At 35.0% G+C, this 24,788-nt stretch overlaps 2 protein-coding genes across 4 annotated transcripts in view; one reads left to right on the top strand and one right to left on the bottom strand.

The window, feature by feature from the left end:
• Nucleotides 1-24,788, top strand: part of LOC109053914 (disintegrin and metalloproteinase domain-containing protein 9) — a 1,168,157-nt gene that overhangs the window by 498,325 nt on the left and 645,044 nt on the right. The gene's annotated exons all lie outside the window — the stretch shown is intronic.
• On the bottom strand, nucleotides 464-22,050 carry LOC109047273 (beta-4C adrenergic receptor-like). Of its 2 annotated transcripts, none has more exons than XM_019064976.2 (2): nucleotides 20,097-22,044; nucleotides 464-2,881 (listed from the first exon to the last, which is right to left on the bottom strand). In XM_019064976.2, the coding sequence occupies exons 1-2, from the start codon at nucleotides 21,422-21,424 to the stop codon at nucleotides 2,854-2,856; spliced, it is 1,356 nt and encodes a 451-aa protein (XP_018920521.1). In that variant the 5' UTR covers nucleotides 21,425-22,044; the 3' UTR covers nucleotides 464-2,853. The 2 variants fall into 2 exon arrangements, with proteins under 2 accessions (XP_018920521.1, XP_018920527.1); XM_019064982.2 differs by lacking the exon at nucleotides 464-2,881 and adding an exon at nucleotides 16,656-19,797 and having other exon boundaries at nucleotides 20,097-22,050.

The following is a 24,788-nucleotide window of genomic DNA, read 5'->3' as shown; positions in this document are numbered from 1 at the left end:
GTGTATGCTGTGTATATACATATACTTGTAATTGTGCATTTGTAATAAAGAATTTAGTGCATTTATATATTAACTTTAAATGTAATAACAGCACACTACAGTAAAAAAAAAAGTACTAAAGTGTTAAGAAACGTTCATGAAATTGTACTTGAAGTGGCCATTTGCGTCATTAATATTATATTTATATTAGTTATTTAATGAGCTTTTAAGATTTGAAGCACTTTAGTGCACATTGTTTCACTATGGATGACTAGAGTCTTCATGTATGTGTAAATGATTTTAAACAGATTTATTTCTTTGTGTAATACTTTTTAAAGAGGGAGAAACTATTAAGTGCACATTTAAAAAACTATTCTAAATTGGTGATGAACATATTGCTTTGTCATTTAGATGTGATGAATTTAAACTTAAAGCATCATAACTGTATTCCTCACTCATTCTGAGACCCACAAAGAATGTAATATCTTTTTTTTTAGTATTATTTTATTTTGTCATTTTGAGCATTTCTGTCAGCTCAAACATTCTTTTGCCCCACATACATATAATTGCATACATTTATGAGGGTTTTATGTACAGCGTTTGAAAGGTAGTCTTCTTAAAGTTTTGATTGCTTAAACTGTATTTAATATCAATCAGTATTCATCTGAAATTTCGCTTCTGGATTCCCTTTGCATTGTCACTTAAATAATAAATTTAAATCTACCACTGTACCTAATGAAAAACCTGAAAAAAACAAATGTACCTAAAATCCTCTTCTCATTTGTCCTGCCACAACTGTCCAATCCTTACTAGAAAATACTTTTTGATAGACTGTAATTCAAGCCGTTACAGAGGAAATTCAGTGAAAGAGGAAGTGGTCTGTTTCGACTTGGTATGAGATGGCATTGTGATCAGTGCAAACAGGAAAAATTCCAAAACTACATTTTTTGGCAAGTATCACATTAAGCATAGGAAGTCATATTATACAACAAATTGGTGAATGTGTTCCCTCTCAGCCCACCATGTCAAAAATATATTCTAAAATATGAGGTTCAGGTGCTTCTTGTGTTGTAAGCCTATAATAAAAGCAATATTGTGCTGGAGTCCTGTACATTGCAATGGTTGGAGGAGTACAAGAAACTAAAAAAATAGCAGCATTGAACATGAGCCAGCAAAACAGATAAATCAAATATAATATGATTTTTGAACAGGGATGCATGATACAGTATATAGGTCATTTGATAATATTAGATATTTTTCTTTATTTATTGTTACCCCTCAATATTTTATATGTAAAAAGTGATATTTCAAAATTAAACAGATTAGAATACGTTTTACAAGAAAATATCTCAAATTTCAGAAAGTTTCAGTTTTTCTACTTAAGAATTTCATGTTTAATTCTGTTTGTTATTTGCCTTTTCTCTATAAACAACTGTAAAACGTCCTAGCAATTTCTGAGTGAAAATTGTTTCTACACTACTTTTTTTAGTGTAAGTGTGTTTACTTGATTACATTTAAATCACCTAAAGCTTAAAGTTTCATAATCACTGTTAATTGTAATATAAACTTTATGGTCACACTTTATTTTAAGGTCCAATTTTCACTATCAACTAAACATTAACTATGACTTTAGCTTCAATTAACTCCTAATTTGGCAAAAGGAGCGATAGGTAATATGTAAAAAGGTAGTTGTTAAGTTTAGGTATTAGGTAGGATTAGGGATGGAGAATATGGTCAGAATATGTGCTTTATAATTACTAATAAACAGCCAATATGTTAATAATAGACATGCTAATAAGCAACTAGTTAATAGTGAGAATTGATCCCAATACTAAAGTGTTAACATTTTTATTTTTTATTTAGAGAAAATGATAATAATTAATAATATTATTGTATTATTTAGCAAATGTATTTATTAAAACTAAATAGAGTAGAATTTCAACATCAGCTATTCATTGGTCATCAGCTGTTCCATGAAAATAATTACTGGTTTATTAGTAACGACCACAATTTTTATATCAGTGCATCCTTTTTTTTTTTTTTTTTTTTTTTTTTTTTTGAGTGAGCGAAGAATTGCCCTTCCTCTCATTGTTTTCAATTTTTACACAATTGACACTCAATTGCACAGCAACCAAATTTGAATGCTCCCATTCAAATTGGTGAAGCCGTCGACATGCTCTCAACCTTCTCAGTTTTCAGAGCGGGAAATCTTGTAGCTTATATATTGAGTTGGCTGGATTGGAAAATAATCAGTGGACTGCTGAAGTGTACAACACGGATATATTAATGTTGCAAGCATTTTACACATTCACAGCTAAAATGTGGGGAGTAAAATAAATAATAATAATTTAGTATAGGACTTTGTACAAAATCTAAACTTTTTATATTTAAAAAAACACACTGTGCTTAAAGAGTCTATTCAGAGTTATTGTGTCCGTGTATTTGAAGAAGTCCATTCTCAGAACATAGCACTGAAACACATGTTGGAGGACCTACAGGTCTGATTCTCTATTTGCCAAACAAACCGGACCAAACCAGGCTGAAGTGGATCGCGCCAGAACTCCGTGGTTTGATAGAACGTAAGCAGTTTCGGATCTCTCCGTGCTACACTCCTCCATGAGCAGTACCAGTTCAGTCGTTCTCTCCATAGACAGGCTGTTTGTGAGAAATTTCTCTCAGCACTTGTCTCCCTGTGGTTATATCTGTGCACTCTTTTGTCTTTCATTTTTGGAGCAGGCTCTCCTGATGGCTTCATGGATGTTTTGCTGGGCCCTTGTGGTCTCTGTTGGGGAAGTCCAGCCAACTGTGACGTAGGTCAGTCCTTTTGCCTGCTTCTTCCTCAGCGTCCTTTTCTTTCAGCCGTGCTAGAGACTTTCAGCCATCCTGCCCCTGAAGGTTACAGCTGGAGAAAAAAAAAAAGAAATAAATTCAGAAATATCAGATTGAAGTATGCGTTTATTACAATACTTATTATTTTCCCAGCTAAAAGGGATATTCCACCCCAAAAATGAAAATTGTGTCATCATTAACTCACCCTAAAGTTGTTCTTTCTTCTGTTGAACACAAAATAAGATATTTTGAAGAATGTTGTTGGTCCCCATTGACTTCCATAGTAGGGAAAATACTATGGAAGTCAATGGAGATTAGCAACTGTTTGGATTATGACAGAATTTTCCATTTTGGGTGAACAATCCCTTTAATATGCAAAGACAACTATATGTAAACCATTTGTAGGTGCTATTAAACATTGATACAGCAACATTAGATCATAAACCAAGATTAGGGTGTTACTATATCTGTTTCTGACCTATGTTTGAGAAATCTGAGAAAATGTTTGAAAAAAATCTATCTGTCTGTCTGTTACAAAAGGGTTACAAAACTTGCCACGTTTGGAAATTCAAAAGTAGCCGTCTGATATTACATTTATTTAAGTGGTCAAAGCTGTGCACACCAATAAAGCCAGTATGAATGGAAACATTGCCAAAAACACTGGCTGCATGTCTAAATGCAAATCTTGGTCTGACAGTCACTGGCTTGTAAAAGGCATTAACTTGTCAGATACTATTTGGATGGACTAGTACTGCCCCTTTCCCTTGTCACAGGCCAGTTACCAAATCCATGGTGTCTTAGCTTAAAAATATGTTGGATATAGCAGATTCTTTCCATTAAAGAGAGGGGACACATATATTTACCTTTGAAAATGAAGTTAAACAGGCTTTTAAAGTAAAAAGGATAAATATTAAATGTTACTGCACACTTATATGCTGGTGTGTCAAGAATACACACACAAACACACACACACACACACACACACACACACACACACACACACACACACACACACACACACACACACACACACATATACATACATACATACATACAGTACATATATGTATTTTTTAAATAACTTTTCTTTAGCACGGACGCATGAAATTGACTGTAAAGACTTATACGTTGTTGCAAAAATATATATTTCAAATAAATGCTTTTTATTTATCAAAGAATCCTGGAAACAACATATCACAGTTTTCATAAAAAAACTACACAACACAGTTTTCAACACTGATAATAATAAGAAATATTTCTTGAGCAGTAAATGAACATTTGAATGATTCCTGAAGGATTATGTGACACGGAGTAATGATGCTGAAAATGTAGCCTTGCATCAGAGAAATAAATGACATTTTGAATATATTCAAATAGAAAACAGGTATTTTAAATTTTGTAATACAATTTTAAACTATTACCTTTTTTTTTTTTAGTGTATTTTGGTCAAATAATTGCTTCTTTCAAAAACATTTAAAAAATCTCACTGACCCCAAACTTTTAAACATTCGTATATCATGTCAGTATATGAACCCTGTGTCTTCTTGAAGTGTTTTTTTTTTTTTTTTCTTTGGTCATGTCTCATCTTGCCTAGGGCAGCAAATGAGTTAGGAGTGCAAACTGGTGCCCCCTCATAAAAATATGTGCATGAAGCTTCAGGATCGGTGGGTAATCTGTAGCAGATGGTAGACATTCTGTTAATTAGAATTGACTTGACGGTTGGATCTGTGGATTCAGCAGTTATAGTGTCTATATCTCTTACAAGGCCAAAGCAAGTTTTAGACCATCTACGACATGCCTCATTCAATTTCATTCCACTGTCAGTGTTTCTCTAATAAAGACTGACTGGCCGAGTGACAGTTATATTCTCAGTTAAGCATCCCTCATGTCATAGTGGCCTCTCCTTAACCTCGTCACACTGCTGTGAGCCCTACCTCTTCTTCTTCTCCACTATTTTCTTTTGCTTTAAATGCCTGAGATTCTGATCCTATCTCAGTTACTGTACATGTCTCCACAGGAACACATAAACAATACAGAGCATTTATGTGCTATCTGAGGGAAGAGGAAAAAACAAAATGAGAAATGTTCTGAGAGTGCCCGGCCCACCGCTCCATCCTCAGGGGGCAGCATGAGGGAATATAAGATGACCGGACACATTTAAAGGTTCTAGGTTTAATAAACAGCCATAAAAAAACTGTAGAAGAATTTTTGTTTAGAGTAAGGCGTGACAATTGGTTCCCTTAATTGAAAGGTACATTAGCTACAATTTTCAGTGCAGGGTTTACAGTCAGTAAAGCTAGGTTTAATGTTTTTGAAAGAAGATTTTTACACATTTTTAAAAGAAGTTGCTTGTGCTCACTAAGGTTGCATTTATTTGATAAAAAATACAGTAAAATTGTAATATTGCAAGATATTATTACAATTTAAAATAACTATTTGTATATAGCAATTCAGAATTTTAAGCATCATTACTCCAGTCTTCAGTGTCACATGATCCTTCAGAAATCATTCTAATATGCTGATTTGATCCTCAAGAAACAACTCTTCTTGTTTTTAATGTTGAAAACGTTATTCAGAAAGGATGCATTAAATTGAGAGCAACAGTAAAGCCATACATAATGTTGTGAAAGATTTCTATTCTAAATTAATGTATTATGGTTTCCACAAAAAATTAAGCAACAAAGGCTGTTTTCAACATATTTCTATAACTATATACACATAGATAACTATATATTTTTTTTATATTTACTTATATATATATATATATATATATATATATATATATATATATATATATATATATATATATATATATATATATATATATACAGTGTATGTATATATATATATATATATATATATTATATATATATATATATATATATATATATATATACATTTTATTTTTTTATTTATTATTATTTTTTATTATTATTAGTTTTCATTTGGGAATCTGACTATTGCGTATTGTTTTCTAACCTTGACCAATACCATCCGCTTTGATTGACACTGATTTCATATCACGATCCGCCACACTGGTGTATGCATCAATATTCAGCCAAGGCTAATGTTCCATTGCAAGCTCCAAAATGGAATAATCTCCATGATTCATTGTCCATCTTGCTATATTAAACAATACACAGCCCCGTCCTTGGCCACCGTTAGCCTCATCAGCCGGAAGCCCACTTCACCCCTAGCAGCGGAGGTCAGTGGCAGCGCAGTCTTGCTTCTGTTTCACGTTTGGCTGGGTGCTTTCAGGTTAGTCTGCGAGAGGCTGTTAAGTGTGAAAAATTTGAATATTTTCCCATCTTTTCAAATACTGTGTATATAGTTTAAAATGTCTTTTTCTGGAGTAAAGGTAGATGGTTATGTTGGCCACTATATTGGACACCGCTTTATTTGGGAAACGGGTCCAGTGAAATGTCAGATGTAAAACATGGTCAACTTTAATGATTGATGACCTGAAAATATTTTAATCACATCTGGCCTTGCTGCCATGCCCAGAAAGGCCACCTGGAACACGTTTTGAATTTCTTCGTTTTGTGATCTCGCTAACTCAGCTCGAGCCGTTCCCTCCTGTCATCCTTCCACTGCTATTTTTCTTACAAAGCTATTCATTAAAACCGAGAACTTTGGGAGTTACCTGACTCCGTAGGGGTCAAAGGGGTCTGTTATGTTATAATTTCAAATTGGGGGTGTACTATTCCCAGTGTAATTATTCCAATTTATCATCGAATGTATGTCATGACATTACTGTACGTTTTCCATTTCAATATTCATATCCACACTATTATTATATCCTGCTGGCTTTGTCTGCTTATCGGAATTGTTTCATGGTGGCACACCGATCATTCATCACATTCAGCTCTCTGCCGCTGTTATGGATTCATTTCTGATTACATCATAAAGAATCATAGGAACGAGGGGTATTTTTAACTTTTGGTTTCTGATGCGCTGACAGAATGTGCAGCTTCTTTTTGTCTGCCGCCATCCATATCCATGTGAGGACAATGAAAAGAAGGCTGCAGAGTCTTAGCATGGTTTTCATTTCCATTGCACATTTGATTAAAAGGTAATGTTCTTCAGACAGCCACATCATCATCAACTTCATCATCTTCCTGCCAGTTTCCCACTTTTCAAACCCGTGTTTTTTTTATTTTTTATTATTAGGTTCAAGGCTCTCCCTTGTGAAAAGGTGTGCCTAATTGTGTTAAATGTGTATTGAATTGTGTACTTAATGTTAATAAAATTACACTTAAGTATTCTAAAGGTTTGTCTAACTTAAGTACACTTTGTAATAATGTCAAATTAAGTTTTACCGAAGACTATGGTTTTACTTAAAGGTACATTTTAAATCATTATTTAATAATCTTTTGTCATACTTTAAAATTTGTTGACTAACATATTAAAAGTACTTTTTACAGTTAATTTTAAGTCTAGTGTGTAATTTAATATTACATTTAAAGTTACAACAATCCATCACAACAAGGTCCAATTAGATAACATTATTAACTTACAATGAGCAATACATTTGTTACAGTATTTACATTTATTAATGCTAGTTAATAAAAAAATACAAGGGTTCATTGTTATCATTAGCTCAGGTCCATTAAAAATATTTAACATATACAATATTGGTTTTAATAATGTCTTGTCAATGTTGAAATATACAATAACTAAGATTAATAAATAATTTAGAAGTATTTTTCATGTTAATGTTAGCTCATGGTAATGTTAAACAAATAGAACCCTGTTGTAAACTGTTACCAAATGTTCATTCATCTATCCATCCATCCAGAGTTATTATTGTTAGTTCATGATACTTAATTCAAGTAATGTTATGACAGAAATCTTTACTTGATTTCAGTTGAAATGTAATGTGCTGGGAATGTGATGAATCAACTTGTTGGTCAATGAATGACAAAAATACCACATGGAATCCAATCTGATCACTCCGACTGAAACACAACTGATTTTAATCAGATTTAAAACCACCTACAGAGATTATTGCGAAAATTCACATTTATTTGTGTTGTTTTCCCCTGTTCCGAATTATTTAAAAAATACACAGATCTGAGTTGGATAGGCATACTTTTTTTTTTGCCTGTCTGAACAAGGCCTTAGAATTCTAAAAGTATTTCCTTTTGTTTTAAAGCCACTCATACAGTATCAAACAAAATTGGATAGCACGATTTGAAGTCTAGAAAACCTTGTTTTTCCAATCCTACATGGTAACAAGCAAAGAGTCATAATGTTCCAACTGTTATGTTCATACTAAAAATGAAACCGTACTAAAAATAGCCCCTCTGACCACACCTATAAAAACAAATAGAGTTTATAAAACATAACGCAGTCACATATGCACTCTCATATCTTGCTCTCCATTGAGTTCCACCTTGATTTACTGTACTTAGCCCTCACTGGCCAAAGTGTTTCCATTTTAGATCAATCACTGCCATTTATATAGCACAATACCTGTCACACACAGTGCCTGAGGGAAAGTGAGGTCGCCATTGTAATAAAATGTAAACCAGGAGTGGAAAGCATGATTTATATCAGGCTCAATAGAAAGGTTTAGCTTGTACTGTGGGTGGAACATCAGTATCCTGTTTAGCTTTAGCTCATTTATCAAATCTGCCTTTGGATGTCCAGAAGGCCTTTCATGTATCGTACATGGAATTCTTCTTATAGATGCTGCATACAAGTGAAAGAAACAACAACTTCCATTTATATATTTTTCTGACCGTTTGGTTTCTCGTGAGAAAAAACGCCCGTGTTTGCTGACAAGCATTGACGAGAGACATTGTCCAGTATCGGAGGAAAAGGCTTTCGACAAATATCAAAGAAGGAAGTGAGCGCTACACTGGGAACTAAATCTTGACAGGACCGGGTGACACGTTTCTTGAGCATTCCAACCAGATACGGCCTTCTCCAAAAAAACCCTACATGATCCAATCTCAGTGGGTTGGCCCCAGTTCAGCCCAATCATCTCTTCATCAGCTAAATTTGTGGCAATCCAGCCTGCGTTTGTTTGCTTTTTGTCACAGACACATCCATCTCTTTTGTCAAGGAAATTTGATGTCATTATATGTGTACATAAATGTTTGTGCAGTCATTTTGAGTAATAAGATGTCGTATTCAGATTATGTGCTTCCATGGATGTAGTTCTGTCCCATCATTCAGTAAAATGGAGCTCTTCCAAGGCTGATTTCATGCTCCAATACCAGCTGTACCAAACAGTTATATGAACCGAAGGTCCTGTAGATCCAGCAGCATTGTAATGTGCCTGTTGTCCATCTAATTTACACAGTTTAACTGTAAATTAGCTGTAAAGCCTTGAGGTTAGAGTTCAGAATGCTGATATAATTTCAGCCACTTAGTCAAACCGCAGTATTGGCATGGTTAAGGAAGTGACTTCACAATCAACAAATGTTCTCACAAGTTTTACACTTAATCTTTTACAGGCCTCTACAAGAATGGCTTGAACAAATATAGAGATAGTTTGTTGACTAAGAAAGTCAGTCTTTTTTATTTTTATTTTTTTATATATTCATCATCAAAACTGTCAGTTCACCAAAACTCACTATCATCATTAACCCACCTTCATGCCATTCTAAACCTGTTTGACTTTTTTTTTCTAAGGAACACATACAAAAATATATTTATTAAAAAAAAATGTCCATATGTTTTGGACCCATTAACTTGCATTATATGAACCAATCCACATTCTTCGGAATAACTTCTTTTACAGTATGTTCCTCAGAAAGAAAGGAATAATGGAAGTCTAGTTTTGTTTGAATAAATATTTCTAAAATAAGTCCTTAGTATTCCTATTTCAACCCTGTCAAATATTTAATATTTTGGTAGAAACTTTTTTTTGCAATAATTATTTTATGTATATTTGATCTAAAATCTAAATTCTGTCATGATGTTCTCTCCTTTATGCCATGCTAAACCTGTTTGACCTTCTTCTGAGGAACACTTTTTTTTTCTTTCTTTTTTTTTAAGATTTGTCCACATGATTAAATTCAAATTGGTCCAGTATTTTTGGATCCCTTGACATTTAATTATATGAACCAAAACCAAACATTCTTCAGAATAAATTATTTTGTGTTCCTCAGAATGAAAGTAAGTCATTCGGGTTTTGGAATGAGGGTAAGTTAATGATAACAGAATTTAGATGTTGGGTGAACTATCATTTTAAGTTTGTTCTGAATAAATATTTCTAAAAGTGGTGCTTCATAATCCTATTCTAACCCTGTCAAATGTTATTTAATATTTTGCTAGAGCTGACACAAAACAGTTTCAGCATCGGTAGCTGAATGACAACGGTTTGAATAAATATTTCCACCCGTCCCATCGTCCCATCTGCCAGTTCAGTTTCTATGGTGATTCCTGCATTTTTACTCTATAGCATAGCTGAACCACAGAGCTGCCCTTTGACCTCCAGTGCTTTACCCTACAGAGGCATTCTGCATTTTTCCCCCCTGACTTTCTTTTCTGAACCGAATGAGCCTAAACTGATTTGATATATAATATGCCTCTGAGACATTCATCACAGGCTAAACATTAAAAACAGACTGAAAGCCTCATAGGGCAGAGCATCGAGGTTCTCATTCGCTGATTTTCGGTACAAACACAAAAACAACTGATTGGCGTTGAATAGCGAATTACAGAGTGCTCAATGTTTGCTTTAAAAACATACCACAGGGCAGTGTTTACCATCTTTTTATTTTCATATGAACCCTCACGGCCCCGACCGTAAGGCTCAAATATGATTTTTTTTTTTTTACCAAATCTAGTATTTAGTATTGCACAAAAGTTATGCCTAACATTAGGTCTCCCAGTGGCAGTAACAACATATTAGCCACCAATAATACAGAAATTTGGCGACCACCAGCAATAAAATCTAGGTCAGTGTGAACGAGGCTTCGGTGTGAATGTCATCACCTCATAAATGGCCCATAATCCACCGCTGCTGCTGGCCACTGACTAAAAAATCGCACTGTATCATAATCGCATAAAAATTGTGGCAAAGCTTTCTGTGAGACGGGAGCAGCTGCTCCTCTCTACTTTTGATGTGAAAGCAACTTGACTCTTGCCTCTCATGAGAAATTTGGAAATGCAGAGATATTGACTATATTACGCAGCTGTTTTGGCAGAATGAAGGAGCCAAGCACAGCTGAGAAAGGAACAGAAAGATCATCCACGACCAGCTATGCAAATCATGTCACCAAAGATTGAATTAAACTCTGAGCCAATGACAGCTTAAACTAATTTTGGTGAGTTTATTTGTAAATCCCGCAGGAGATTGAGTATCACTCTCATGGACAATATCTCCATGCTTTAGACGTTGTACAAGAACCAGCACAAAATCTGATCCAAATCAATAGATATACACATTAGCTACTCGTTTCTGCAGCATTTGTCTCGTTCTGTTAACTGAATAATAAAATAATCCTAAAAAACAGATTTGCTTCATTTGTTTAAGATAAGGCAACTTGATTTTAAAGAATTTATCTTGAATTCAGGGTGGGAGGATCGATCAGGCAGTATTTCAGTACTGATGCTGTTACTCATAAAAATATTCATTCAAAGTGTATCATTTATAGTAATAATATATTGATTAAAAAAAGAATCATTAATCAGAACAATTTATTATTATTATTATTATTATTATTAAAAGATTACAAAACATTATTAGTATCCAGTTATCAGTTAAGGTTTTAATCAAATTTTATTTAAAGTTATGAAATTATGGCTATTAATAACACTGAATCTCCAGAAATCGTCATAATTTTCATTTTGTCAATTTCCATAATCTCAAATTCTCCCAAAAAATAACTTTTTAATTATTGTTTACACTTTAAATAAGAAACATAAAGTTTAAATGAAATATATTCTTTAAATCAATAAATACATAAACTAATATATAATTAATAAATGTAAAAACTTAATATACAGTACTAATATAAACTATATATATATATATATATATATATATATATATATATATATATAAAAGGTCTTACTATATATTAATTTATTTATATTGTGAATTTATATTTATTCTGGGAAACAAGAACTGCATTTATATGGCTGTATAAACAGATGCATAAAGCCATGTACTGAGGGCAGTGAAGTTGTTGAGAATTAAGAATTAAGCAAAATAAATTACCCACAATCCTCCACACATTATCATCTCCCCTGGCAACAGATGCACATGTGTGTAATTGTTTTATCCAGCCCTCAGGCTGCTGTCTTCAAATGTTTTAAGAGTTTAAATGCAGTAAAGCCAGCAGGTGGATCAGAAGGTTTCACAGCTGGCTTTATTTATTAGCTGTATAAAATGAATATCTTTCTGGTTTAGAGTAAATAGGCCCTCCACTGAAGGAGCTCAGTTAATGTGACACGTCCTTCATATCTTATGAGTTATATATTTATTTTCTTTTACTGTGTTTTCCAAAGTTGTTGTTGAAAGACCAGCGATTAATGAGATGCCTGTAATAATACAAAGTGGCCTTGTCTGCGTCCACACACCAACATACTGTGGACATTTTGTAAAATTGGTGGAATTTCCTTTTAGCTGTCGAGAAATCTTTTTCAACCATGGGAAACATTTTTTTCATTGCCCCCATTCCCCTCGCCTGCTGTATACGTGACAGGCTTGCAAAGCATCTCAAGGTGTTGATGTGGGTACGGGGCCATACCTAGATCTTCTTTGGAAAGAAAAACCTCTCAACTCTCAAACGCTCTCAAACACAGCTTTTACGCTCTTTTGTTCCTGAGGGTTTGAAAGTACCGTGTATTCGTTTCAATAACAGAATGTGACGTTGGCGGCTGCCTGAGTTATTATTCTCCTGCTGTTTGAAAGCCCTCTCCATCTCTCCTGCACGAGGAGAACTCTGATCTCAGCACGACATCCAAAACAAGCGAAACCACATCTTTCTGACACTCTGCAAATCCTTTTTCAACAGCCTGAATCATTATCCTTTTAACCCCGTGACATCCCTCGTTTTTTATTCTCTAGCTCGTTCACTCGAATATCATCATTTTCATCCTCCAATTTCAGCAAAAATGATTGTTCGCCGAGGTAGCGTGCAAAGTTTCAGATGACTTTTCGGAACAAGCTGCTGTTATACTTCGTATGTAATAAGCTTTAATGGATCTATAATGTGATCTCCAATTCACTCGTCTGCTACTTGTAGAGTTCACAGAGTTCAGTGCTGAAGCAAAAGTGTATGTTTGCTTTCCAAAATCGAGATGTCCATATTATGGAAGAGCCAGTGCATCATTAAACACGTTCTGCATGTCAGCGGAGCTTGATGCATATAGATGATGCAAGTTTTTTTAAGATGTTTTGAAGCAACATCACGCAAGCAAGAGTGCTGTTGTCCAAATGCTAGGTTGTGATTTGGCTGTAGACACACGGCTGTGATCATTAGATGTGGATTACTTTATTCCCCTCAGAATTCATTCAATAGAAAGTTCAAAAGAACAGAAAAGAATATATTAAAATCTTTTGTAATGTTATAAATGCCTTTGTTGACACTTTAAAAGTATTAATTTCTTAAAAAAGAAATCAAAACAAACTTTTGATTATTAGTGATTCCAGCAACACAACTACTTTCAATATTAGTAATAATCAGAAATGTTTCTTGAGCAACAGATTAGCATGATTTCTAAAGACTGCAGTAATGATGCTGAAAATTCAGCTTTCACATCATAAGAATAAATTACATTTTAAAATATCCGAAAACAGTTCTTCTGAATTGTAATGATATTTCACAATATTGCTGTTTTTACTGTATTTTAAACTTTTAAACTGCAATCCATTAAGTATATATTCTTATAGCTTATTATATTTCCACGATGCTGTGTCTGCAGCATTTGGTCATAATTAAGAAGATTTCCCACGATTTGAATGGTACAGTAGTATCCAGAAAATTGGTATGCAAATATGGAATTATTATTATTAAAGTATTCTGTCAACATAATGCTCCAATTATATGTTTAGGGAGAGACACCAAACCCATTTTAATAGTTTAATATCTATAGCTATGATATGATTTGCATATGAATCTATCTTACTGGTGTAGAGAGACTCCTACTAGTGCTTTAATTGGATTTGTTTTATTATATTTTTCTACAATGTGTTTATGCTGGAGCCACTGTGACCCTGACAATAAAGGTCCCAAAAGAGCGCTTTAATAGTGATGCCATATAACAGAATAGTTTTATAGTGTAAAGATTACTTTAATATTCTAAAGAACCATTTTTTCAGAAAGGAAAGGTTCCATGGATGTTAAAGGTCTACAGATGCCTACAGAAAGAACCTTTACTTTTATGAGTGCAAGCTAACTACTGCGGTATTTTTTATATTATATTATATTATATTATATTATATTATATTATATTATATTATATTATATTATATTATATTATATTATACTATATTATATTATATACTTACTAAAAGACTTTCACATACATCACTGGGGTAAGAAAAACAAGTCAATCTTAAAAGAACATGAGGGTTGAAGTAGCTTGTTTTAAATGCCCAAAAATGAAAGTTTTACTCCATAAACTGAACTGATGCCGCAGCTTCTTCTGACAAACCACTGTAAGCTTAGACTCAGGTGGCCTCAGTAAGAGATGATCTCCTGCAATGAGAATAATGCTGAGGTCATCTCATAGCAGGCAGATAGGGATGGCTAGAAAGAGCTCTTTTCCATATTGAGTTGATATCCTGTTGCAGAGAATTACCTCATTGCTTATTCTGTTTGCACTTTTTTGGTCATTCTTTCTTTTTCTCCAGCTCTCCCTCTTTTTCACTGAGAATGATAGAGCAATCATTTGAAGGCATACTTGTGCTGATGTACAACATATGGCTCAATGCACATGTTCAGAAGGCCAACATCAGAGTGTTATTATGAAACTGAAGGCCATCTGGGCATATTCATTGTTCAAATATTAATGGTCATTACACTTTTGTTACAGTATATGCGACTTTCATCAATTTGAAAGAAATAGTTCATTCAAAAATTAAAATTTGTATAATTATAATTTAGTATAATTATTCATTACTCTCACATCCATGTTTCATGGATGCAGAAACACTAAAATTATAATGTATAAAACTATGATATACTGCACCAGTGAGCTGAACTTGAGAATCAAATCAGTCTGAATTATAAATGAATTGTTTTTTGAACTTAAAAAGTTAACAACTTTTTGACAACTTTTTTTTTAAGTTTAAAAGTTAAGTCATTCACAGCTTTATATTTCTTTAAAAAAAATGTGTATAGTCCCATGGACTACTTCTATAATCTGTTTCAGGTGTTTTGGGTCCAACATGAGGCTTGAATGCTTCAGTCTCCATTTATTGTATTACATGGAAAAGAACAACCAATACGTTCATCAAAATTTCTCCTTTAGCATTTAACACCCCCCCCCACCCCTACACACACCTTTTCTGGCTTTAGTGTGTTTTTAATCACTTAAATGGAACAGGGGGGGAAAAAGAAAGGTGTTTAACTCCCACTATTCTGCCGCTCCTTGATTTAAGATCTCAAACCGAAACCTGTTACGCCACTCTGTTATTTATCAATCAAGAGCCAATCTTAGCTCTCCTTTCTTGTAAAGATCAACAGTAGCCAGAGAGCGATACCAGTAGCTGATGGTGGCGATAAACCTGTGATCTGTGGAAACATGGTGCCCCACTGTTACAGCAATGAAGGTGATGGGAGCAGATAAGCCATTATACCAGCCTCAGCTTGTCAGCTGTATTGTGCTTTTCCTCATAAACCTATTCAGTGATTAAGCACCTGTTTGCAAAGTCAGGCTCCAGGAAAATACGCACATATGTGTCAGACAGCCGTACAGTAACAGGCCGCTTCGCAAATGGTTTTTAAATCAGTGCGGTCACGATAAGATGGAACCGACATCCTAATTTGTAGAATGTCATACGGCATGACGCGCATTTTTAAAGCGGCAAATGGAAATTTCCAGGCTTGCTCATAATGAAAGAATATCCTGATTTAAAGCGGTTCGATTTTCCAAAAAACAACTGTTCATTTTCAGAGTTAGAACATTGTAATCCTATGGAGTAATGCAGAGAGAATGCTCTGCAGTGTAGATGATGTTCTAGTCTCCGTCTGCATTAACTCATTTGATTATTTTCCCAACAAAACTTTACTTTTGAAGTGTCCATCTAACGCGAAGTTTGCATGGATAGGTGAACGCAGTTTATTTCTTTTGGGCAATCATCAGCAGGAGAACAACTGGATGTGCTCCAATCAAAACAGACTTCGACTTTAGTATGCAAATGTGTTGGAGAAGTAATTTCTGCATTTACGGCTGTGTTTACTGATCTATAATACTTGCAGATGATATGTAAAGATCAAGCAAAAACCAACATTGTAATGCAAAAGCAACGAATACAGTCCAAATCAAACAGAAGGGGCTCCAGACTTTGCCTAAAATAGTTTTAAATGTGACAAAAATGCAAATTTGCAGTAATAATTGAATATGTAGTCACCATTGGTGACAGTCGGGAAAACTTTCATAAAGTAAGTACCCTTATGAAAGGTTTCATTAATGATTACGCCAGTGTTTCCGATTCAAAATGAAGTAACTCATATGAACTAGTTCTTTTCAATGAGTCAGTCATGATTTATGAAACAGTGTTGAATCAGTTAATCGTTTACGGCTGACTCTCTCACTGAACTGTGAGTAATTTTTTTTAGCTGTGCGATTTCAAATAAGAATTATATTTGAGACTCTATTTACAGATTGATAAAAAAAAACACATTTAAATAAAAAAGGCATTTATCAAAAATGTTTTTGTTGCTTTGATAAATTAATTGTATTTTATAATAAGCGTATACAGATAATAAAATTTAATATAGTTAATATTGCATAATAAATTGAATAAACAGTGATTATGTAATTTGTCAGTTGAATTAAAAAAAAAGCCTTTAATTTTAGGATACAGTGGCACCCTCTTCTTATTTATTTATTTATTTATTTATTTATTTTAATTTAAAAAATGTATTTATTTTTTGTCGGGCTGTGTAAACTTTTGTTAGTTGATTTTTTTTTTTATTTTTAGTTGAAGTCTTCGAAATCCTGACATGAAACAAAAAATTTATCTCTCATTTCCAAGCAGAAATTGAGGTTCGTGTCAAGAATTTGCTTACTATCTTGCCTTCGTTTTGAGCATTCACTGCGCTTGCTCTGTTTAGGTCGTAAACAGCTTCTCCTCAAAGGCGGAAGTGTTGTGTTTCAGTGATAAAGTTTATCAGCTCCTAGGGGTGTCAGAGGAGCAACAGAGGGGCCCTAAAACTTGCCAGAAACACTAAAGAAACCTCATTCTCACCCATATAAGTTAATTCAGTGGTAGCAACAAATTTACAGACAACAATCAATCCATATTTAGTTTCTACAGCAGTTATATACAATTGACATCACACTTCCAAAATTCATATTGCATGAAAAATGCATGCTTGCTCACAGAAAACAATTGCAACAAATGCGCTGTCTCATGAAGGGTTAATCAATACACATACACAGCCTTTCAACCATTCTCAATGTACTCTGAAACACAAAGTAATCATTGTGACTTCATATACATGTTTCTGCCAGCAACACAAAATGTACCCATCAGCAGCAAGGAGCGGCAAAATGTTGACTTCCAGTTAAACAAAACACACTGCCATTATCTCCCATCTGTCATTATTTGAATAACTGTATGTCTACAAGAGCAACTTTCATAATACGCTGCACTAAAAATACTCTAAATGCTCATTTTGTCTTATTACATTGTGCTAGACATAATGTTCAAGCTGCCTCGTGTTTAATGAATCTCACTTGAGACCTGGTCACGGTGTACGATAAACCAAAGTACACAGTTTACGTAAAAGGCCTTCAGACACCACAGGGCTGATCAAATTTTACTCCATGTACTTGTAAGTTGGTGAGCTATACGCTGATTAATGTGATTTGTTTGTTGAAATGGGCTACCTGACACCCGTGAACTCGCTGCTTTAAGCATTTGGAGATTGAAGTCGCACAGAATGACTGGATTCTGAGTTGTTCCTTTCTCTCCGCTTTTGCCTTTCGGTTTCCACCGCAACACTTTTCTCCTTACATGAAGTCTGCTGTGGATTCAGCAGCTCGAACTTCATGTCCTCAAGAAAAATGAGTTTTGCATTTGTAAAAAAAAAAAAAAAAAAAAAGTTTTTTGTATAGCGCGAGATCAGTCTCTTATGTTATAATTTGAAATTACAAATAAAGACTTAACAATAATTATTGTAAAAATGGAATCTTACAATTCAGTTGGATTGTTTGTTTTGATGTAAATCTGTAATTCACAATAAAAGTGCCTTCTATTTATAGCGGGATGTATTGAATCAACAAAAATATAATTGTACCAATTTTTGGTCATTTTTTGAAAGAGAGAAAGCATTGTGCTCTTTTTATTATTTCCTCAAAACCCAAGATTAAAAAAAAATGTCTCTGCTGTAGTGTCTGGCACACATGACTGTGTTTGGATGTGATATGCGTATGCGTGTGCATTGTTTCCACTTCATTTGTGGCTAGGAAATGTCTCCAGGGCTTGCCCACCCAGACCCCTGTAACAGCTGCTGTAAACCCTGTACTGTGATAGTCAAGTGTGTCTCCCCTCTTCTAGGAAAAACCTTTCCTGAAAAGCCTCTATAAACAGAGCAAAAACAGTATCCAGTTTTAGTAATTTTAGGGAATTTAAAATCCTATGTTGATTTTTGTTATTATTATCTGTGACATGTTTACCAAAAATTTATTTTGACACCAATTTTTTTTATTTTTTTATTGTTTATGTTTGGAAATATGTAATGTAGTTTAAATATTTAGTTTCTGTGTTGCAGAAGCAGAGTTTATACAATTGACAAAAAACACAAAAACACAACTACTTTACAATTGGCCTCTTCCAGTGGGTCATTAAAATAACTACCATACTATCTGGATAAAAACCCACAATTATCGGATCGCTATTTGCATTGTAAATCTGACTAATGCAAATGCATTAGGAAACAAAACAATACTGAAGTGTTTGTTCCTGTGGACAATGTTGGACTATTTATAATTTTGGTCTGGGTGAAGAAATTAAGGTCTTTAACGAAATAAGAGAACATTATTTGACATTGTGCCTTTTTTTTCTTACTCTCATTTTTGATGTCTAGAGAATGCAGCATGATTTTTGCTGCTTTTCGTTGAAGTGACACTGAAAATATAGTTAAATTTGCAGACTGTGTAGTCTGGTCTCATGGCTAATTTTAATATGGATATCTGTATATCCATGTGATATACAGTATATTTTGTATATTAGTTTTCACTTTTCATAGTGTTCTCTGTGAAGTAATTGTACAATTAAAAAGACAATTTTTTTTATTATAAAGAATTAACTTCACTATTATCAAAAATTTAAAGTTCAACAAAAATAAACAAAAGTGCAAGTGTGCTTCTTTTAAGATGGTTAGTTCTCTTGAGCATTTAAGAAAAAAGGCCAGCTTTAGAGCACATGGTTTCTCTTTCTATCAGAGCTTGTGTCCTGTTCCATTCCTCATACTTTTCTTCTGACACATGCTTTTTTAAAGATAGTGCCAAAATGTTAAAACCAAAGCAAAAATTCTTCATCATGCCAATTTCCCTCCAAAACATTAAGTGTTGTAGCTCCACCGAGGAAGCTTCATCTGCATTAGGTTTGACTGGCCCGCTTGTTTCTGTGTATTCCAGCTATAAACACGAGCAATTATGAGCCTAAGATTTGTATTTTCTCCCCCTGCACAAACTTCACCTGGCTGTTTCACATTCCACCGTAAGCAGTACCATAACAAGTTGTTCATTTTTGTGTGAAATGTTGTGCACGTCCAATTGCTCTGTAATCCGAGACAACTTCAGCACTGCCCGGCTCAATCTTGACGCACTTCTCACAGATCTTCATCCCCCCTGAGAAAAGTGTCCACAAGTGCGTACATTCACAACCTTCGGTCATATGATTACAGCAGGTTTGAAATTCACCTGACATGTGATATAGAGCAAGCTGACCTTACTGACATGGCACTGATTCATTGTTCATCAGTGCAGACCTATTACTTAAATTCATTTTTAAGAAGTAAAATTTTTTTCTTCTGAACCTCTTGGAAAATTGAGCGGACATATTGTGAGTACTAAAATAAATCTTGGCAAGGTAAAGTGTAAAACTCTACAGCTAAAAGCACTGAAGTAAGAAGAGACAAAAAACTCACAACTCTGCCTCGGCTTCGGACAATTCACTGAAGAAGGTGCTTCCGTTAGAGTGCGGCTGTCCCGGCGACGGCACCTCGCTCCTGTAGCTGCTCTGGCTGCTCCCATCCTCAGGCAGTGTCTCTTGCGATATTGTGGACTTCTGGAACGATCCAGGCATTCCTGGCTCAGCAGACCCCAAGAAGCAGGGGCATCGAGTCCGAAGCCCCTTGAAAAGGAAGTTCATTTTCAGAGAGGGTATCCAGGGACAGCCAAGAAGGTTCTTGAAGGCCGCACGAAACTCTGGGCTTCGGCAGTATATGATGGGGTTGAGGCCGGAGTTGATGTAGCCTAACCAGTTTAAGAGACGAAAAACGTCCTGGTTCAGCCAGTTTCGATGGTAGACCTTAATGATGTTCACTATGAAGAAAGGCAACCAGCAGAGTGTGAAGACGCCCATGATGATGCCCAGCGTCTTGAGGGCCTTGTGCTCCTTGACGACGGTTAATCTCGACGGTCGCCTTTGGGAACTTTTCCGCCTTGCCGTCATTCCTCCGACATTATTGCACGTCGAAGGCAAGTTGTTGTTGCCTTGGAGCGTCGGCAGTACCTGATTTCCCATGCACTCATTTTGGAATCTCAAACGGTTCTTGTTGATGAGCTGCACCTGTCGTGTGGCAATGAGAAAGACACGTGCGTAGACAAAAATCATGATGAGTAGTGGGATGTAGAACGAAACCACTGACGAAATGATAGCAAAGAGCATGTTTATTTCTAAATCACAGCACTTGGGGTCATCGTAGCATTTTTTTGCTTCTTTCTCATCCACACGATAATACTGATTCATAATGGGGACGAAGGAGATTAGTGCCGAGACCAGCCACACGACACAAACGATAATTCGAGCCTTGCACTTATTCAGGAGCAGTTTATACCGTAGAGGCCGCGTGATTGCAATATACCGATCCACCGCAATGATGCAAAGGGTCTCTATGCTGGCGGTTACACATAACACATCAACTGATGTCCATAAATCGCACAAAGTCTTATTGAGTTGCCATTTCCCCGTTACGACTATCGTGGCACCCGGTGGCACCACCAGCACTCCCATTATGAGGTCAGCACATGCCAGTGACATGATGAAGATATTTGTCGTGGTCTGCAGCTGGGAGGTGCGTGCGATAGCAATGATGACCAGAAGGTTACCTACAACGATAATGGTGATGATGATCACCAGGATGAACAGCCCCAAGGACCCCAACCCATGTCCTTCACTCCCTAGAGACGTCGTATTGATTGATAGACTGCTGCTCACATTGGATGGTAGAGTGGTGCTTGTCAGATTTGCCATGTTTCAGTATTCAGAGATCAAGGCATGCAATTTTTCATACTGAATATCAGAAACAAGCAGCAGCAAAGAGACATAGCTAGGTGCTGGAAACCTCTAAAGCAGTTGATATACCATGATGATGTTGCATTTAATCTTGCATTTTATACCACCGCATCTCCAAATCTTGAACAACAGCATCAATTCTGTTTCATCTCTCCTTCAAGCATCCTGAAAGTCATGCACATCCCGCGTCCTGTAGCATTTGAAGCAAACATATCTGTCATGTTCCACACATCTGAACTGTAGATGTAGGAGAAAAAAAGTCCCTTTTACAAAGAGTTAAAATTGGTCCATGAGAGATGAGGGAAAAAAGAATTGGAACTTTTTGAAAAGCTCTTGAAACCGCCAGAGAAAAGGCAGATAAGCAGCCGTCCTGTTGAAGTAGTCCGCTGAAGTGGAGTTTGAGCTGAAGTGGAGGCGGTTCAGTCAGCGTGTTACCGCTGCGTGTGTGGAGTGGGCGAGTGGAGTTGCCTCTACTGCCAAAAGCTCAAAGGAGCAGTGACACTGCTGACAGTCAACAGTGGTAAAACTCTCTCTCTCTCTCTCTCTCTCTCTCTCTCTCTCTCTCTCTCTCTCTCTCTCTCTCTCTCTCTCTCTCTCTCTCTCGGAGTTGAGCATTCAGCATGCTATAGTTGCAGTCACATTTCACCCGGGGGGTGGAGTTGTAAAGAGTGCCTCACACAAAAACAACACCCCCTTTCTGTCTCTCTATCAAACAAGTACACAATCAGCAAACATAGAACACTTCCTATATTGTCTGTCGAGCATCAGAAATAGATATACATGCAAGAATATATACACCAAAATATATTAATGTCTAAAGGGAAGTAACTCAGTGTAACAACATCAAAACCATACACTCCACTAAAAAAAAAAAAAAAAAAAAAAATAGAAAATCACTTTTTAAACTATTTCCACACAGAAATTGCTTGTACGTTTCAAAAATATTTACAAAGAAATGGCATATAACAGATTGAATTGTAAAAATAAAGGTTCCAAAAGGAAGGGTTTCACAGCAGAATAATTATTTTTGAGTCCCCCGAAGAACTGCCTTTAAAAGAACCATTTTTTTTTCTTAGTGAAGAACATTAATACTCAAAGGCATTTTCACTATGAAGAAACATTTGTGGAATGGAAAGTTTATTTGGATGTTAACGGTTCTTCACGTTCAGCCACGGCAGCTCCTAAAGTAATAGCAGCCAAATAACCTAATAACCCAGCTGCTGTGATGTCTGTTAATCAAAGAACAAAAGAAAAAAAGAGAAAATCAATAATGTGATAAATCACAATCACAATTAATCGTGATCGATTTATTTCAGAAAAAATGTGCGATTAATAAAAATTTTTAATCGACTGACAGCAGTGTCTACAGCTCGTTATTTGCTAGAGAAATGAAGTCAAGAGAAGAGCAATTTGAGAAATAGAAGACTATATACATTATTAAATTTTACTTTACCTGTTAGTGATGTCTTAATTATTTAATGTATGTTTAAATAAATCTTTTATGAAACAAGTTATGACAGCCACAGTGTACATTATTCTATTTCAACAACAAATAGAAATTGTATAATTTAGAAGTTAATTTAAAATGTCATTATGTGCAATTTACATGTTTGCATACACATTTTTGAGTGTTGATTATTATCGTTAAAAATAAATAGTAATTAAATTTAAGTTTGGGCTCTGCTGTTAATTGTAACCTTATGTAAAAAGGCTCCCATTGGTTTAGAGCAGAAGCTTAGGTATATTTTTATCCCTAAGAAAATTTTAATTGTAATTGAGTTTATTTAAAGAAAAAAACAATTTGTTTAGCAAATGCATTGTTTAATTAAAAATAAAAAGATAAAAAAATAAAATTTATATAATATAGTGTATGTATGTATGTGTGTGTTTTTTTTTTCCTCCTGCTGTACCAAAACCATGCAGAACCATGACGTCATTTATTCCTGATGTACATAACATTACCATTTTTCCAATGCATCTTAGTGTATATTTTTTATCGATATGTGTGTTCCCTTTGGAAACTGAACCTGTCTTTGACCAGTTTAATTCTAATAAGTGATAAATTAGTAAAAGGATTTAAAAATTAAAGTTCAGGAGAAACCCTTGCTATTGTCAACAGATTCATTTTTTAGTTATGTATTTTTACCTTTATACTGTTAATCTAAAAATAGGTGCCAATTTGAGGATTAACACACACAAAAAAAAATGTTAAGTATCATGCATGACATGACACTTTATATCAAAATGAATTTTTATGTTGGCGTTGAAGTAATAATTTCCTTTGAGATTCAGATGATTATCCCGTGTTTCCATGTTTAATGTCCCATGTCTTGGTCTCCATCTCACCCTAAGGGTAGCTGCCACAACCAGACAGGCCTGTTCAGACGGAGCTATCTGTTCATACCCATCTCCTTCTGTATTGTCCTGGTGTTACATGTTCAAAGGAAGTCAGAAATGTTTTTGTATGTCAAGAATTCAGTCACATGGCTATCTGAGGCTCTGTCAATCATTCTGTGCTCAGATTAGTTAGTCAAACTGATGACTGATAGTGCATGTCTGCTTATTGTGGATTCCTCCAGAGTCTGGCTTTAATTAGAAGTAGTTTGTAACCCCCCAAAATAATTTTTTTATTTATTATTTATTTATTTTATTTTTTTTCACATTGTATTACATACAATAATAATTATTATAATGACATCACCATTCAATAAAACCTATTTTTTTTATAAGAAAATGATTGCATTAGCTCAGTTAACTACTTTAAATAAAAGCACAAATCTAATTTTTGTGAGAGCAGCTGCAAAGTCTGTCATGTTACATCCCAACCTGTTGTGGCGTATCTTCCACGATCGCATTCTGCTGTGTTCTGTTGCAGTGTTTCGCGATATGAACAGGATACCAGCTCCCTTGGGGCCGTTGTTCAGCACTAAAAATAATAGATGCTTATCTGGCCTGCGACTCACGCCAACCCGGCCACAACCAGGAAGAACAATCAAGACAAATGCCTGGCATGCCATTCAGCTGTAAAAAACTGGGCAGAGTAGTCGCCAAGGTCTTTGTCATCAAGTACTTCCTTCCCTCCTCTGTCTCTTTTCCTCCTCTCTGTCTTTCTGCTTGACATTATCTTATTTTGTTCACACCACTCAATACGTTAGCGTGTGCTCTCGGTTGCAAACCCTTGTTACAAAGAAGTACATTTTTTTAAGTAGACAAAAAAGTACATTTTTTTTCTTTTAAAGTGAAATAGTACTCATCTGAGAATATCTGAGGTGCAAACTGATTGCAATGATTTTGGACATTTAATTGCAAGTAAACTGCAATT

This window comes from Cyprinus carpio, chromosome B8, assembly GCF_018340385.1.
Source record: "Cyprinus carpio isolate SPL01 chromosome B8, ASM1834038v1, whole genome shotgun sequence".
Taxonomy (NCBI): domain Eukaryota; kingdom Metazoa; phylum Chordata; class Actinopteri; order Cypriniformes; family Cyprinidae; genus Cyprinus; species Cyprinus carpio.
The sequence above is the reverse complement of the archived record's forward strand: the minus strand, read 5'-3'. Positions and strand labels throughout refer to the sequence as shown.